The sequence below is a fragment of the Platalea leucorodia genome (genome assembly GCF_965183815.1).
Source record: "Platalea leucorodia genome assembly, chromosome: 4".
Classification (NCBI taxonomy): Eukaryota; Metazoa; Chordata; class Aves; order Pelecaniformes; family Threskiornithidae; genus Platalea; species Platalea leucorodia.
Window position 1 is genome coordinate 5,153,821 of NC_138826.1, and position 16,471 is coordinate 5,170,291.

The 16,471-nt window shown below is 43.8% G+C and overlaps 1 protein-coding gene across 1 annotated transcript; it reads right to left on the reverse strand.

The window, feature by feature from the left end:
• Positions 1 to 325: 325 nt before the first annotated feature.
• GPR26 (G protein-coupled receptor 26) lies at positions 326 to 15,246 on the reverse strand (the record flags this gene model as incomplete). Its single annotated transcript, XM_082310642.1, has 3 exons — positions 326 to 557; positions 8,390 to 8,503; positions 14,579 to 15,246. 3 exons carry the CDS (start codon positions 15,244 to 15,246, stop codon positions 326 to 328), a joined length of 1,014 nt encoding a protein of 337 aa, XP_082166768.1.
• Positions 15,247 to 16,471: the final 1,225 nt, after the last annotated feature.

Genomic DNA, 16,471 nt, shown 5'->3' on the forward strand with positions numbered 1-16,471 from the left:
ATGTTCATGAGTCCTTCTGCTGAGGACTAGCTTTTTTCTCTATCTGTATGTGTAACTGCTGATGGAAATCAATGGGAGATTTGTACTTGTGAAGCCTGCATGACCACAGATCAATAGCACTCTTTTAGTTGGAGGCAGGAGGTACAAAGCATCCTGCCTCCCTTAGGTGTTACATGGGCTACTGGAGGGACACGGGCTGGCCTTCAACCTGTCCATGGCTGCCTCCCGAAACCTTGACAGCTGAGGAGAGCTACTAGGGATAGGCCAGTTACTTTTGTTTCCCATATATCATTTTATATGTCTTGTAGGTGCCGTACCAGGCTCCTCATTCGTTCAGCTGCAATACATTCCGATTATGTGATTCGCTCGTCAGGGCAGAGGAATTCATGGAGCTTCTTTTGAGGATCTTGTTTATGATGTCTTTCCACGTCTTCTTGTACTGATGCCGTAGCAAAGAGTACACAAAAGGGTCTGAAACAACTTTGCTGTAAGCTAAGCACTTGGAAATGATTCCCCAGTGGGAATTGATGTGGACAACAGAGGATAATTCAACTAGTCTGTGGAAAGAGGAAGGTTGAAAGAGTGAATATTCCTATTAAAAACATGGAACAACAGCACAACTGTAAGCCAATGACACCCCCCCACCCAAAAAAAAAAAAAAAACAAACCCAAAAAACAACCAACCAAAAAAAAAACCCAACACAAAAAACCCCAACCCAATTTATTCCTGGGCAATTGCAAGAAAGCAAAAGAAAAGCAAGCCGTACTCATGAAAATGTGAATGTAGTCCTCCCCTTATACATTTCTAAGACTGCAAATATAAACTTGAGGTCTGTTTCCCAAGAATGGGACTACACAGCTCCTATCAGAGTGTCTTGACCTCCAAACTTCAAGGCATCCTTGACTCTGTATGTTTAGCTGTACATTTACTGAGGCTGGAAGTGGACCTTGGATGCCTTGCCTCCTAAAAGGCTCTCTTGATCTTTTGCCTCAATAAATGTTGAAGAATTTAGTGCAAAATGGAATAGCTCCATCGGAATACGAGGCAGTCTTCAAAAGAGCCTATTTGTTATTTGAATACACCTTTTGGAGACTAAAAACTGAGTCCACATCTCTGATGTAGAGCTGGGTTTTCAACTCCTCTGGCTCACTCAGACCACCAAGATACTTGATAAAAGGGCACCCCCTCTGTAGAGTACTGTAACCTAGCCCTGTTTTTATTATCTAGCGAACACCATGTTTGGGATCATAGTCTGGTAAGCAGGTCAACATTTCATGGAAAGTTTGCTGCTGATGAAACATTTCATGTAGCATCTACTCATAAAATCATTTCCTACAAAACATATCCTGAACCATTACACTTTTAGTCTCTGTGGCAAAACTTATCTATACAGACAATGTGTGTTACTTTCTCTGATGACTCTAGGGTTTTCAGTCCTAATAAGATCTCTTGTTATATAGTAACATTTCACTTTTTTTATTCATTTAGTACTTTTGTTTTGTGCATTTTTCTAGTAGTGTGTGTCATAAGGTCATGTTTCTGACAGCTGAAGTTCATCACAGACTTAACATATCTCTAAAGGGAATAAAAGGAGTATAATCTTCCCAGGTATGTTTCCTGATGATTTTCACACTTATTGCCACCATTGAATCCATCATGCACAGCAAATTTAACCACAAGTATGGTAAAAAATTATTTCTGCATACCCTAACATAATTTTCTAAATATTGATGATAAACCATACTTTAAGAACTAAAGTTTGAGATCGGGACACAAAGCGCCATTGCTCGGTCTCATGGGAGTCATATTGCCCTACCATTAGCTATCTAAAAATCCAGCATCTAGTCTGAACTCGTGGTTCTGGGTCCCCTCTAGAGTATCTGAGAAACCACCTCACCAGCGCTGTCTAGCTTTCTTAGCCAGTCCAGCTCCCAGAGAGAGAGTTCGATGCTTTTAAACAGTTCATCTGGGTCATAGGAGAAGCACACAAGGAAGGAAAATTCTTCACTGAGAGATGGCATAATGTATCTTGATTTTTAAAAACTGGTCAGATTAAAGGTCAAACATACATTTGCAGCAAATTTAGTAAGGCAAAACTTTTAACTCGTTAGGGGAGGGAGGGAGAGAGGTAAGAGCTTTATATACTCCTCGTACTTACACCAGCACAGATAGTTCACTTTGTACTGAGACAGAGTATTTTTGACAGTGGAATACTGATAACTCCACAAGGTTTTCTTTCCCCATGTCTTTGAGCAACACTGAAAGGCAGTTCTGCTCAATATGTCTCTACGCTGTTGAAAAACTATTGATTTTTCTAGAGGACAAACAGCTGCATGTGCTGCTAGAGAGCTCCACTATGCGATGGCAAGTAAGATCTTTGCTGAAACTGTCTTCAGCAGCAGGTGCTCTTAAACCTGCCTGGAAAATACTTCAGTTGCTGGTGTTTCTTCCGACAAAGCACCATTTCCAAGGAGCACCCTGAGGTGTGGTTCCTGCAGCAGCAAGGACAACAGTGTTGGTAATTCAAGCAGTTTAGAGATGAGGATTTTTTTCCTCAGTCCTCTTATTCTCATTCTGTAAACTTTCACTACATCGTGTTGTTTAAAATAGCGCTGGCAGATGGCATGGTCCAGTCATCTGAGCACAAAAGTGGGACTAAGGAGCCTTAATTTTTTACGCACTGACTACGAGCTTCTATCTTCTCTCTCCGTTCTGGTTTGCCTAGACCGCAAGCTACATGGCAAAAGCACTGTTTCTCCCTGGATATGTGCACTGGGCTTAGCACCACGGGTCTGCAGCCAGTGGCTTTAGCCACTGTCCCGGTATTGGCAAGCCTAGTACTGAGAATAGGTTTGTGTGCTTTGTGCTAGCAATTTGATCACTTTGTCTGTCACTCCCATTGGAAGTGAGGCACACCTGTACAATGATGCTTTTAGGGGTGGTGATGTTAACCAAAATACTCTTTGGGCTCACAGACGTGTAAGACAGTTGAGGTGACCAGGCTAAGTTCCATGAAAATATTTGGGAATCGCTCTTGCCACTCCACTGGTGCCGCTTGGCTCGGCTGATCACTGTAAGCAGCTTTGAGATACCAAAGAACTGCTGCCTGTCCCATTTCTCTCTCCTTTCATCTTGACTAAACAAATGCTCTTCTTTTAACCTCTCCTTGTAACTCATGGTTGATATCTTTCTTACAAAGCAGGATCCAAACTCAGACATAATTATCATCTACTCAAGCTGCCGGGGGGTCTCATCTGGTGTATTATCTCTTGTTTAATAATATGTAGCTTATGACACCCATGCTAGTATGCTCTAAAATGAGAATTGACTATTGGGAAATTAATCATCTACTGAGTCGTATTTACTTTGTAATCTACCATGAGCCATCCTTCTTCTTGTTATTCTCCACTCCACGCATTTGATGTCTTCTTTGCATTTTGAATTTCATCATGTTGAATTTCATCTGGTTGATTTACTTTTACCAAATGATTTACACGTGTGAATTTGATTAATTTTAATTAAATTCAGTAGATGCCTTGAATGACCAAAATATGACAAATTTGTGCCTGAGTGTCTGTCAATCCGTTCTACAAGATGTTAACGATCTCCATTTAGAGCATATCAAACAGACACTTCAGGGTTGCAAGCCTAGACTTGCTAATTTTACCTTCCTTGACTGATCAACTGAAAAGCCTGCACTTTTATTGAATTGAAATTTAAATACTTTCTTTGATTATATTCCCTACGTGTCCTTCATAGTTACACATTTTGCAATTCTTGTGTATTTTTTTTAATAGTAAATTACTCTTGCAGATATCAAGCAGCAAACACAGAAATGCAGACAAACCCTAAGCTATGCAATTCCATTTCGTGTACAATTAAATGTCAGTCTGTCAAGGCATATCGCATACTTTATTGCCTTTGAAAGAGGGTTTTGTTTCTCATTTATGACGGAAATTATATGCATAGCTTTAATTTTCATGAAAAGTTTCAGCTGAAAAGAAGACACATTCAGCGAAGGAGCATTAATATTTTGGTGCTACCTGTAAATTAAATTCTACAGTGTCAACTACATAATTCCCTATCTTGCTTTCATAAGCCACTCTTCTACTGTCTGGTCTTCAATACATTTTTATTTCAAAGCTATAAGCTATTTTACTGTGATACTTTGTTATTATTTTAGAAACTTATAATTGTGTAGCATGTGTCATGTCAATGGCTATCCAATGATTTTATTTCACTTTCAGTAAAGAGATGGGAGTACTATATTGAAGATTAAGACCTTGATGTTTTATGCAGATAATACACACTGAAAACCCTTTATATACATGTGCAGTATATCATTTTAGTAAAATATTTTACTGAACATGTATACGTCCAATGGCAACATATCTGTTGTGCATTGCTTAAACCTGAGAACTTAACTGAGTTATGTAGAAAATTCTGAATAGACCAGAGTCTCAAACAAGCTAAAATGTCTTGTTGTTCAGGAGTGAAACAAAGCTGGCACTGCATTTTGGAGCTGGTAGATGATGAAGTTGTGACAAGAAGAAATCAGTCCTTTCCCCAAGAATTTGGATCAGCTCCTTAAGCTTGCATTCCTGACATTTCTGTTTGGGTCTAATTCTGACTTTTTTTCCCCCCCCTCAAGTCCCAGAGTATCAGAATTAGGCCTTAGTTGTTTCTTTTGTGTTAATGATATGAATAAGCTGACCATGAGTTTCATCTTGATGTTGATTTTACTTTATTTTCACTTTATTCCTTGGTAGACTGAATCTTTTGTATGCTGTCTTGCTAGTGAAAAAGCCCTATTTTAATGATTGCTTCTTGATACAAAAATGAGATCACAGTGATTGCTAGCTGGTTTACCCTTAGCCAGTTTTGCCTCTTAAGTTGTGCATGTATTACAACTGGCCAGCTGCCGTAAGGAAGAAGACTTTTGGACTCTTGTAGCTAATCTTGCAAATCTCTTGCAGCAAATCTTGCAAGCCATTGCTGTTCCCCAGAGCTGCAGGAGCCACCTGTCAGCACAGAGATATGTGGGTAACAAGCAGCACTGTCCAGCTTGTACCAAAAGGCTTTTCTGTCCAGGAGGAAAATATCTCTACTTCACATCAGCTGAGGCTTTTGATGAAGACTAGAAGGCCACTTTCTTCGCATATGTCAACCTAAGATTACATAGGAAAATCATGCATTTATATGCCCAGACAGGCAAGAGCATAACTTGCAGGGGGGTTCTGAACTGGCTTGTCTACCTGAGCAGTATCTGCAGGCAGAAGGCAGGCAACTGCTTTAAAAACACAGTTTCTTCACCCCTTGTCCCCCAGAGATGATACAAGAGAATTTTAATCTTCTTCTGCCTGTGCTGCCATCCTCCTCTCTAACCTGAGGGCTTGGGGCTATGAACTTCTTTCTGATATTACTTCAGGTTTTTTAATTTGAAGCCAAATTCCTCACACACTGACAGCACTTATTAACTTACATGAGCAAAGTTTTGTATTTCAATATGAAATGCCTGGAGTTGGAAATTAATATTAGAAATTGGTATGACTTACTTTAATTTTTCTTATGAAAAAGGTCCTTGGAGAAAATAGGGTTTGAACAATGTTATTTAATCGCATAATGATAAATATAGCAAAAGAAGAGATGTGTACTAATAGAATTTTTATAAACGAAGAGACAAGCTGTGCCTAGAAATAAATAATACAGGGTAATACATCTGTCATACTGGTATGTGGAAACGAATCGAGAAGAATCAGATTCTACTGGTATACTACTTAAGGTCAGCCACTGAACTAATTAGAAGGGTGTTTTCTTGATAAAAGAGCTGCCTAATCTGATTTTTACCTTAATGTACTCTGAAAAACTCTGTTTTACCCAGAGAAGAATTTATCTGGCTGGGGTTATAAGCACAACTCCTTCACTGGTTCACGGAATTGCTAGAGACAACTATTTGGTTTTAGTGTGGAAGCAGAAAGATATTGTTATAGTAAAGCCTTGTGATCTGCTGCTTTCAGGACTCAATTCATGAAGTACTTAAAAGCACGGTTAATTTAAGCATATTGCCGATTAGAGCTGGCTGGCCAAATGAGAGGCTGAGCAATACGATTCATGGGCTATCTTTCATTCACTGCCTTGAGCTGTGATTGATTGCCTCTACCCTGTGAATGCAAAGCGCTGGACATAGTCCAGAAAATAATGCTTGCTTACATAATTAAGCTCAAAAGCCTCCTGATCCCCTTGACTTCAGCACCCTGGGCCGTATGTGTGAGGCATAGGGAAGCACAGTAATGCACGTCCTCAAATACCTGTCCATGCGGGGTGGTGTCCAGCAAGGTCTCGAGGGGGATTCAGGTAGCTAACGAGGGAACTCCCCGTAGCCGGTTGTGCAGTGATCCCCTAGATCAGAACTGTTGTGCAGTGATCCCCTAGGCGTGTCAGAACTGAAAAGGCCAGGAAGGCGATAGCCTTTGCCCCACCTGGCACGCCTGGCCAGTGCCCAAGCCTTCAAGCACTCTTCATGCATTCGAGACCCTTTGTCTTCACTCTTCTCATAGTCACGCTCTGCAGCAAAGCTATTAGTCCTCAACAGACTGAAGGCTCAGGGGAACAGTTAAGTCATCCTTGTATGGACTAAAGAGAGGAGGCTCAGGATTTTCCTAACCCCTCTTCTGTATCTTAGGGCTACTGGGACACAAATTAGGATGCCACAGAGTTAAGAGGAGGTGGTGCCTGAATGCTGGGCTGAGATGCCTACGGAGAAGCCCAAAAATACTTCTGACAGTCCCGGTTAGAGCATTCGCCGTCACTCAGGACGGAGCTGCAAGATATTCTGTGGCTGTGACGGTTTTCATCAAGTTCAGAGACCCAACATAAAATGCAGTTTAACCATTTGTCATGAAACGAATACTCTAATATCTCCTAGACTGAGAACCAAGGCTGAATGCTTGTAATTATAAATCTTTCATACCCTTTTAGAGTGTGTGGCGTGGAGTGTCTTCTTGTGACTACTAAATGAAAGTGAAGGTAAAGCTAGTAACATTGTTACAGTCGTGTTTGCGACATTGTTGCAGTGTAGTCGCGACATTGTTGCTGTGTGTTCGCAACATTGTTGCAGTCGTATTTGCAACATTGTTACAGTGTAGCCGAGACATTGTTGCTGTGTATTGGCAACATTGTTACACTGTATTTGCAACATTGTTGCAGTGTAGGAGAGACATTGTTGCTATGTATTTGCAACATTGTTACACTGTATTCGCAACATTGTTGTGGCCATATTTGCAACATTGTTACAGTGTAGTCGCGACATTGTTGCAGCCGCATTCGCAACGTTGTTACAAACAAACGGCATGAATCAGTTAGCAGTTATTACCATGAACATCAAATCAATGTGACATGCAGGTTTCCATTTTTACCAGGAGACTGCAAGACCTTGTGAATTGTTTTGTTAGAAATAATAGAAATTCAGGACATTACCCTGCATTGGAAAAACTTGGGGATGGCTACATGCCCACTTATACTGAGTCTTAATTCAGCTTTTTCAATGATTTTTTTTATGATGGATCTGAGTTTGACTGATGTCAGCCCCAGTAATTTCTATTTGATAGTACTGGAATAGGTGAGACCTTAAAAATATTTTTTCTTTCTGTGTTCTGCACAGCAGCATTTTGGTTTTTCCAGAGTCTTTTAATAAGGAATGCAAGTCATAAATTTCCTTCAACAACTAGATAACTCTTTTCTGGATATACTCACTTTCTAATACTTTCTGTTTCATAGGAGTAATGTTGTGTTTCCCACAGGAGCCATTTCCAAAGATAAGCTAGTAGATAGATAAGGACTTCTGACCATAAATCACAAGAATTTTTTTTAGTTATGAGCCAGAACATCTTTGATATTTGATGTTTATGACTAATAAACTCTATCCAGTCAGACAAAACTATCATTTAAGCTGGTGGACCATGCTCTCATCTCAGTTGGATCTTGTCTGGCCAGATTTTTACAGCCTGACCTATTGAGACAAGTGTCTTTGCCTGCAGATCACCCCCTGACCCAGGCAGCAATCTGAGGAGTAGGTGACTACTTGAGCCCAAAAAAGTCTGCAAAATCCTGTGGAGTGGCTTCCTAAATCACTCCCATGCGACCAACAAATCAACTGGACTGACTGAATGGCGTTTGGCCTCCAGACTGCATCAGGATTGTATCAAGTAAGTGCTATGGCATTTTATACAGTTTTGTTAGCTCAGTAAATGCAATCTCTGTCATAGGAGAGGAAACGGTGCACAAAATTTTCACAGGAGACTTGAATCATTTTCTGGCTCAGCGTGCCCTACTTCACCGAGTTAAGAGTGCATCTCGGTAGTCTTTTCCAGTATGTAGGTTCACACTTACCTTGTAATTACATAAGGTGCAAAACAAAGTATAAAAGTACCAATAAAGGTACTTATTTTCTTTGTTGCTCGCTGCCTCCGTCTCTTTTGTTCTTCTAGACAACGCTCTCTTACACTGTGTGACATTCAACACAAACAAGAACATGAATCATAACATCAGGTAGCAGATTTTAATGGCTTTACTTATGGAATGATGGAAATCAATCGTTTCAGTAAGTGCTGTATTCACATAAGCCAATACCAGGTGCATTGCATTTATAGGGGACAATACCAAGTATTAATGCATTGTATGATCATCTTATCCTCCAAACACAATTACTGAGAAATACATGATTATATATTTATATGCACACACCCCCATTAAAATGATTTATAAATAGACAAATTGGTAGAATTCAGCCTTGAATTCAGTTGCAGCTCCTTTTTGAATTACTGTAAGCTGTATTTGCAGGCCAGAGTTTGTCTCATGACATTCAGAGCTGTGGAAAATATCCAGAGTGGGGTAGGCAGCAGCTACATCCCTAGAAACAGCAATCCCAACACCACTACCTTAGATAGGAGAAACTTCCCAGCAAGAGAAGCAATAAACCATAATGAAATCATAACGGGGAAAAAACATGCTCTGAACATTCAGTCCAACGTTGGAGCAATCACTATATCCCATAGCTGTGAACCGTGTGGCCATAAATCTCACAGCAGCCTGCGCAGCTCCGCACGGCCGCCGTGCTGAACGCTACGCAAAGCCAGGAATTATGTAGCAAATCCACAGCGCCGTGATGTTCTGACTCCTCGCCTCAAACCAGCCTCGTTCCCGACTAAACAGATACAAATTAGTCACACCCTGGGGTTTTTTCTTACCTGTGGCATTTTAGGACAAGAGCTTCTCTGAATTTCCCAGCGGTGGTCTCACCAGGCCACCAGAGAGCTGCTAAGACCCTCAATGTGCCAGCAAGGTGATGGGAGCATGGGGCTAAAACCACGCTTCCACTGCAGGAAATCCCCTTTGAAATCAGCACATTTGCTTCTCAAAAGAGCGATAACGTGAAAACCTATCCTCCTTCTCTACCTACTTGTGTAACTCCTCTGCTGGCTGTGCATTTTCATAGAATCACAGGATGCTTTGGGATGGAAGGGACCTTTAAAGGCCGTCCAGTCCATCCCCCCTGCAATGAGCAGGGACATCTTCAACCAGATCAGGTTGCTCAGAGCCCCGTCCAGCCTGGCCTTGAATGTTTCCAGGGATGGGGCATCTACCACCTCTCTGGGCAACCCCTTCCAGTGTTTCACCACCCTCGTTGTAAAACATTTCTTCCTTATATCTAGTCTGAATCTCCCCTCTTTTAGTTTAAAACCATCACCCCTTGTCCTATTGCTACAGGCCCTGCTAAAAAGTCTGTCCCCATCTTTCTTATAAGCCCTCTTTAAGTACTGAAAGGCTGCAATAAATTTTCCTCTCTTCTCCAGGCTGAACAACCCCAGCTCTTCCAGCCTTTCCTCATAGCAGAGGTGCTCCAGCCCTCTGATCACTTTTGTGGCCTCCTCTGGCCCTGTTCCAACAGGTCCATGTCCTTCATTTTGAGGGAAGTGGTTGAGTTACAGCCTTCTCCAGGCAGGTGGGTTGGATGGGCAGCACTGGTGGTACCTCCCAGAGCCTCAGGGCCATCTGTACCAGAACTAGTCCCTTTGGGAAAGAGCAAAACCAAAGCCAGACTGCACTCCTGAAATCCCTCTCTACGCACATAGCAGCGCTGCTACGTGTTGCCTCATTGCACAGGTCCCATGGTAAAGCAATCACACGGCTTGGGCAAACCGAATGGTCTGGCCCACGTGCTGCATTTTGTAACTGCTTGGCAGTGGTCTCTGTTTTTATTGTAAATTCGTAATTGGTGACTCACTGCCAGGTTCCCCACTCACATATGTTAATAGCTGCGAGGTTTATGGCCATACCCTCACATCGTTTGCTGTACCTGCAAATGTTTGATCATCATCTAAACACGTTACGTCCTCAGGATCTCGGTGTGCTTCGATGATCCCTGCGGCGGTGGGTTCTTATGTTACCTCTTGGTTGTGTTAAAGAAAACATGTTTCCTTTGATCTGTTTTATATATGGGCTTACACTGCCAGTCCCCAGAGCAGCTACCACGATGGCAAAATGAACAAAATACTGGAGGAAAAGGTTTTTCTGCTTGAAATAACAAATCATCTCACTCTTAAAGAATATGCCTAAGTAGAATGCAAACACAGCTAAAAGTGTTACATGTTCTATGTCTGAGTTATTTGCAGCAAGAAATGACAGCTGAGAAGGAAAAAAAAATCCACCTTTTCAAGGGAACCTATGTGCTTTCAGTTCTGCAAGAGCTGGAGAACTTGGAGTATTTTTAGGTGCAGACAGATGATCTTAGAGGTTCAACAGCTTTGCTTAAGACCTGTGTTATTAAATTCATAGTATCGCAGGCACACGGCGATATAGGAAAAGAAGTCTCCAAAGTAGGTTCAATTAGGGTGTTGTTAGGGTGTAGAGGGTGGTGTATTTTGTGTCTCTAACAGTTTCCCCAGTTATATGTTTTCCCTACTGGCACATACAATGCTGCCTTTGACTCCTGGAGCTCATACATGACTCGGGATGTCCTGATAGTCTTCAACCAATTTCTTTTTTTAGCCTTTCCAGATGTAGCTACTAAATACCACATCACAGAGGAAGGTATTTTATCTCATTCCTTCATACAGACAATGTACACAGATGGGTATTTTGCTTTTGCACACACTTTTATGCACTAAGATAAGAACATATATGCAAGTTCCATTAGTGACACTAGTAATAGAACTGGATTATTGACTAAGCTTTCATTTAAAGATTTTCATATCCTGGAAAATCTGAGATATATCCCTTTGAAGGTTTGGTATTTTAAACAAAGTTTATGAGATACTGAACCTTAAGATTTGTAAAGCTGGATATACCAAAAAGATGATATAGATAATTTGGATGAAGAAACACATGGGTTAAGCACTTAAGTGAAGTCTTGCCCAGACCTCTCACAATACCTAAGATACCTTGGTCTTAAGAACAAAGTCAAGAAAAAGCAGTAGCCAGTAAAAATGCCTAAGCTAACTTGAAAGGACATGTGCCCTAAACATTCACAGGATTTTGTGTGGTATTTAGAGGTTTTCTTTGCACTCGTCTTGAATGATCTTCAGAAGATCATTCGTGTCTTTCCAAGTCACAGGTAATAAAGCCATCTGTCATAACGCCTGTCGCTAGACCCCCTTGCGGGTGGATGCTAAGTCATAGGAAGCAGAAAATTGTCCGTACACATTTCTCAGCGTTGAAACTAGACCGTGCAAAAAGCCAGAAAAGTCAGGGTAGTCTAAGGTGCGATTACAGACTTTGTTCTCTCATGTGCCTTCTCCCAGCACCCGTGTCTATGCTGTTAGGTACTATAGTAAATACCGAAATCGCCTGTACGTATACCACTTACATATTTCAAACGATGCCTTTGCTATGTCAGAGCTTTATGAACATCACTGCCTGCTCCAGGAGACCTGCAGCCTTTGTGCAGCTCCCACAGTAGGGCAGGCAATCCCAGGTCTGACCCTACCAGCGGCAGTAGCTGTCACCAGTTAAGGCAGCACCACCACGGGCCAAATCAACCACCATTTCTGTAGTCTAGCAAAGAAGCTAGAACTCTCCTTTCTTAGAGAAAAACACTAGAATAACCTGATGCAAGAGACAAATAATGGTTAGTAATACAGGTTACTCGCAGCAAAGTGCCCATACAACTCTGTCCCCTCTGAAGAAAGGAGGTATCATACCCATAGCCCCACTTAATCCACCCCTTAGTGAGATGATTACAAAACACGGGAACACCTCAAGTTAACCTAGACCAGAAAAAATGCAGAGGAGGAGAAATGCCATTGAGATTTTTGCCCTTTTTCTAAGCTTCACTGTGCGGTCCAGGCATACTTTAAACATTAGGCATTACGATTGCTATTTCAAATAGCCCTAGTGGGTCTGTGGCACTGCCCTGGGAGTAACCACTGCATCTCATCGTGTGTGCAGGAGCTAAGACCAGTCTAGGCACAGTTTAGCAACCAGACAGCACGTAGGGCAGAAGGGTGTTTTTTCCTCTATGTGACTTGGTGGATAAGGGAAGATTTATACATGTGTTTCTCAAGAACAGTAACAGGACTTGCCCAAAGTTCTGCTCCACATTCTTGGTCAAGAGACAGATCAAACAGCTTAACTGGAGAAATTTGAGCCAATCTTTCTGTTCCTCTAACAGTGTGCTGTCCTGCCCTGATCCTTTCAGACTTATTTGCCTTAGGCTTAGAAATCCCCAAAATATGACCTTTTTTTGAGGACAGCTACATGTGCTTTCAGCCCCGCAGCTCTGCTCCTGGCTGGCTGCAAATGGAGAGAGCTGGTGTTCACCTTCAGCCTGCAGAGCAAAGGGCGGCACGGGGGGCCGGGGGTTGTCTGGCAGGGGACTGCCCTCTTCAACTGCTTTGCTCGGCTTTCCTCTCTTCCAGGCAGATTTCTTCTCCCGTATCAGACACCATCCTGCACTGCCAGCTGCCAGCATTTTTCTGAAAGACATTTCCCTTCCCTTCAGTCTCTGACAGAGACAGTCTGAACCTTAAGATCCAGTCTGTGACTGTCTCCCAAGCAGCACACGCAGCCCTCACAGCCACTCTCTCACCCTACCTAGCCAAACCATTTTCTCCTTTTTTTCCAGGCAAATACATCAGATTCTTCCTTTTCCAATCACCTGCTCCAGCCACGCTAAGCCCTAAGCCAGAGTAGTTCCTCTGAGTAAACCAGGTTGATTTCTTTCCACACTGTGACCGGTGCCTCAGTTTTCCCCTTTCCAGAGCTCGCTCATTGACTCTGCCACCCCATCCCAGTCATAGCTGGGTCTTAGCCCCATCCACCCCAGCTCATCAGAGCCTCTCAGCCCTCAGCCAGGACATGCTGATCCATCAGCCACCCTGTCTGCTCCGTCCTGCCTCAGCCATGCAGGTTTCTTTCTCAAATCCCCGTTTCCCGGGCAGATCACTCTGGCTTGTCCTGCTGCTCCCTTCTCACCAGCCCGGTCCCACATCCTTCCAGCTCTGCCTGTTTTGGTCCTCTCCATTCCCTCGTCTCTGCTTCTCGTGGGCAGAGCCATCGCGTACTCACAGCACACACTGACGTCCTCCTCCCCTATGCACCGGCCACCTTCCCCAGCTCCTCGCCCGGATTGCTGCCGGTCCAGCACCGCCCTTGGGCTTCCATCCAGCAAGGCTTTCTCTCCTTCAGCTTTACCACTATGCTCCCCTTACTGACCCAGGGAAAACTCCCTCTCCCACCCTCCTTCCTCCAGCCAAACCTGCATCCCTTCCAGATCCAGACATAGCCTATTCAGGCAAGATTTACAGTTTGTGCATAATCCCTGATGTGACTCTTGCACAGCATCCCAGCCCACATTCATACCCATTTGGTGCTTGCCTTCAAGCCTATTCTCCTCCCAGTCCCCGGAGACTTTTCTCCTCCTGTGCTTAAGGACTCTTATTTGAAACGAACTTTATACATCCCTTGCTTGTCATATTAACATGGCTACTGAAGTCTCTCTCACTTGGATTTAAGTATAGGCATTCAAGCGTATGTGTTTTGCAGATGTTATTCCCTTACAATTCTGCCTTCAGGAAAGATAAAGTTATAGAAAGCACAGCAATAGGGAAACCGCCGGGCGACGGAGCGGCACGCAGCGCCCAGCTTCCCTCCTGAACTCCGAGCGCAGGACATGTGCAGCCTCAGCCTGCTCCCTCTCAGGGATCCAGCAACGTTTTGGGCTGACAGTGCCAAAAAATGCAAATCTGTCTACCACTAAGTCCACCTTCGGGCACAAAGGGCAGTGGTCTCCTCACTGTCTCAAAGGGAAGTGCATGCTCAGCCAAAACTGCCTGTTTCTTTGCTCTCCCTCCCCAAAGAAGCCCTTAAGCATAACAAAGAAGAGTTGCTTCTACAACCGGAAAAATAAAGACAAGTAAAAAGAAACATGCAGAACAGAGACTGGCAGCAAGGCTGCTTGTTTTCTCCCCCTCCCCATCCCCGGCTGTGATACAGCACAGACTGCATTTAACATAACACCGAACCCGACCTCGCTTCCTCTGCGGTGAATAGTCTCACCTGCTGAGGACGCAGGCACCTTACCTGGGATGGATGTCCACAAGCAGCACCAGGGTCTGCATAGTGATCACGTCAATCCGCTTACAGTGAAACCGTGCCACCTTCAGCACTTTTAAATATGTGAAACACAGGACTATAAGGGAGAGGAGGAAGCTGAGGGTGTGAAAGACCCCAGTGAAAATCACAAACTGTGTCCTATCCTCTGGTCTCTTGTTGTACAGGGTGCAGGAGGCATAGAGGTGATGGAAACCCACCCAGGAGAGAGACGCTGCCACTATCGGGAACGACACCGAGTGTAACCACGTGTAGCTCAGTATGAGAGCAGCATCTCTGTACCTCATTTTGGAGTGATAACTTAGAGGGAAGACCACAGCAATCCACCTGTCAATGCTCAAAGCTGCCATGCTCAACATGGAGTTCGTGGTGAGAAAAGTCTCCAGGAAGCCCACAACGTGGCAGATCTCATCTCCTCCTGGTTGACTCTTGTAAATGATCCCAGCCAAGGTCAGGGGCATGTTCGAAACAGTCATCAACAGGTTGCAGAAGGTGAGGTTGAGGATGAACAATCCCGGGACCTGCTTGCGGATGTCTGCGCTATACAGAAAGCACATCAGCACCAGCACGTTGGCCAGCAGGGCCACGAGCATCAGCACCACCACCACGAAAGCCAGGATCACCTCCCAGATGCTCATGGTGCGTCCAGTCACAGGAGGGACATCTCCAAAACTGCGCCGCGCTGGCACCCGGGGAACATGGTGCGAGGCGCGCTCACCTCGCCCTCCTCCCCAGCCTGCTCGCGCTCTTGCATGCCCTCCGTATTTTTAGAAGAGCTGCAGTTTTTTTTCTCCAACCTCCCCCTCCTCGCTGCTCCTTTCCACGTCAACGCTTTCCGAGACGTGCACAAAAGCACTGGGAATGCCCATCAAACTGCGAGGAGGGCTTAAAAAATATCAGCAGGACTGAACCACTGTCTCCATTCGGTCCATTCGAAGGAGAGCAGGTTATTCTGAGAAACTGCTCTCCTGAGATCCCTAATTATCAGCCCAAAGCTTGCAAGCAATTCACCGAGTGAATTGTGCTCTCTTTCTCTCTTGCTCTCTGTCTCTCTCTCTCTCTCTTGCTCTTTCTCTCCCCTCCCCTCTCCTCCAACCCTCACTCCCTTCCAGGCTGAATGTAACCTGCTTTTTATGATCACAGATAAAAACCCCATTAATGGATTAAAGCATGCACACTGCTGGTGATTCGCAAATGTGATTATGTCATCCCCACTCCACAACCCCTCCCCTTCTCCTTGCGACTGTGACTAGACTTTCCTCAAGAGAAATCCCATGCTTTCATTTAATTGATTTAGCCATTAATTTGCAAACAGCCATGTAACTGAATTCCTGCAGTCCAGGATGTTTCCTACATTTCAGTGCATCACTTTCACAGTTGCTGCTTGCTCTCAGCCAGGGCAGGGGCTTTCTTTTCTCTTCATTATCTGTGCTCAAAAAGATGGGGAAAAATGGATATATTCTGTTACTTCTCTGGAGCTGTCATTAGGCTACTGGAATGGTTTTACTGCTCTAGTTTAGCACTTTGCAGTCCTGTGTCTCCAAGCATGATGCGTAGGAGGAAAATGATTGCCTCCCCTCCTCCTTTGAAAGCAGGGAAACCAAAGCCCCAAATGCCGCTGTAACGTGCCCAAGGTCATAGAGCAGGTGAGTGGCAGAGGCAGCAACGTGCTGCCGGTCTCACTATTGAGTCAGGCTTTCTCCTCTTCAACAGCCTTTGTTTCTTCCTAATCAAAGCCTCCCTCCCTGTGAGGGTGAGCATCCCGTGAGATCAAAACCGAGAAAGCAAAGGCAATAGGAATGAGTCTGTATTGCACATAATTAGGTGTCAAAATTAAGTTTGTTTTAAAGGCCAGAGTGGGAA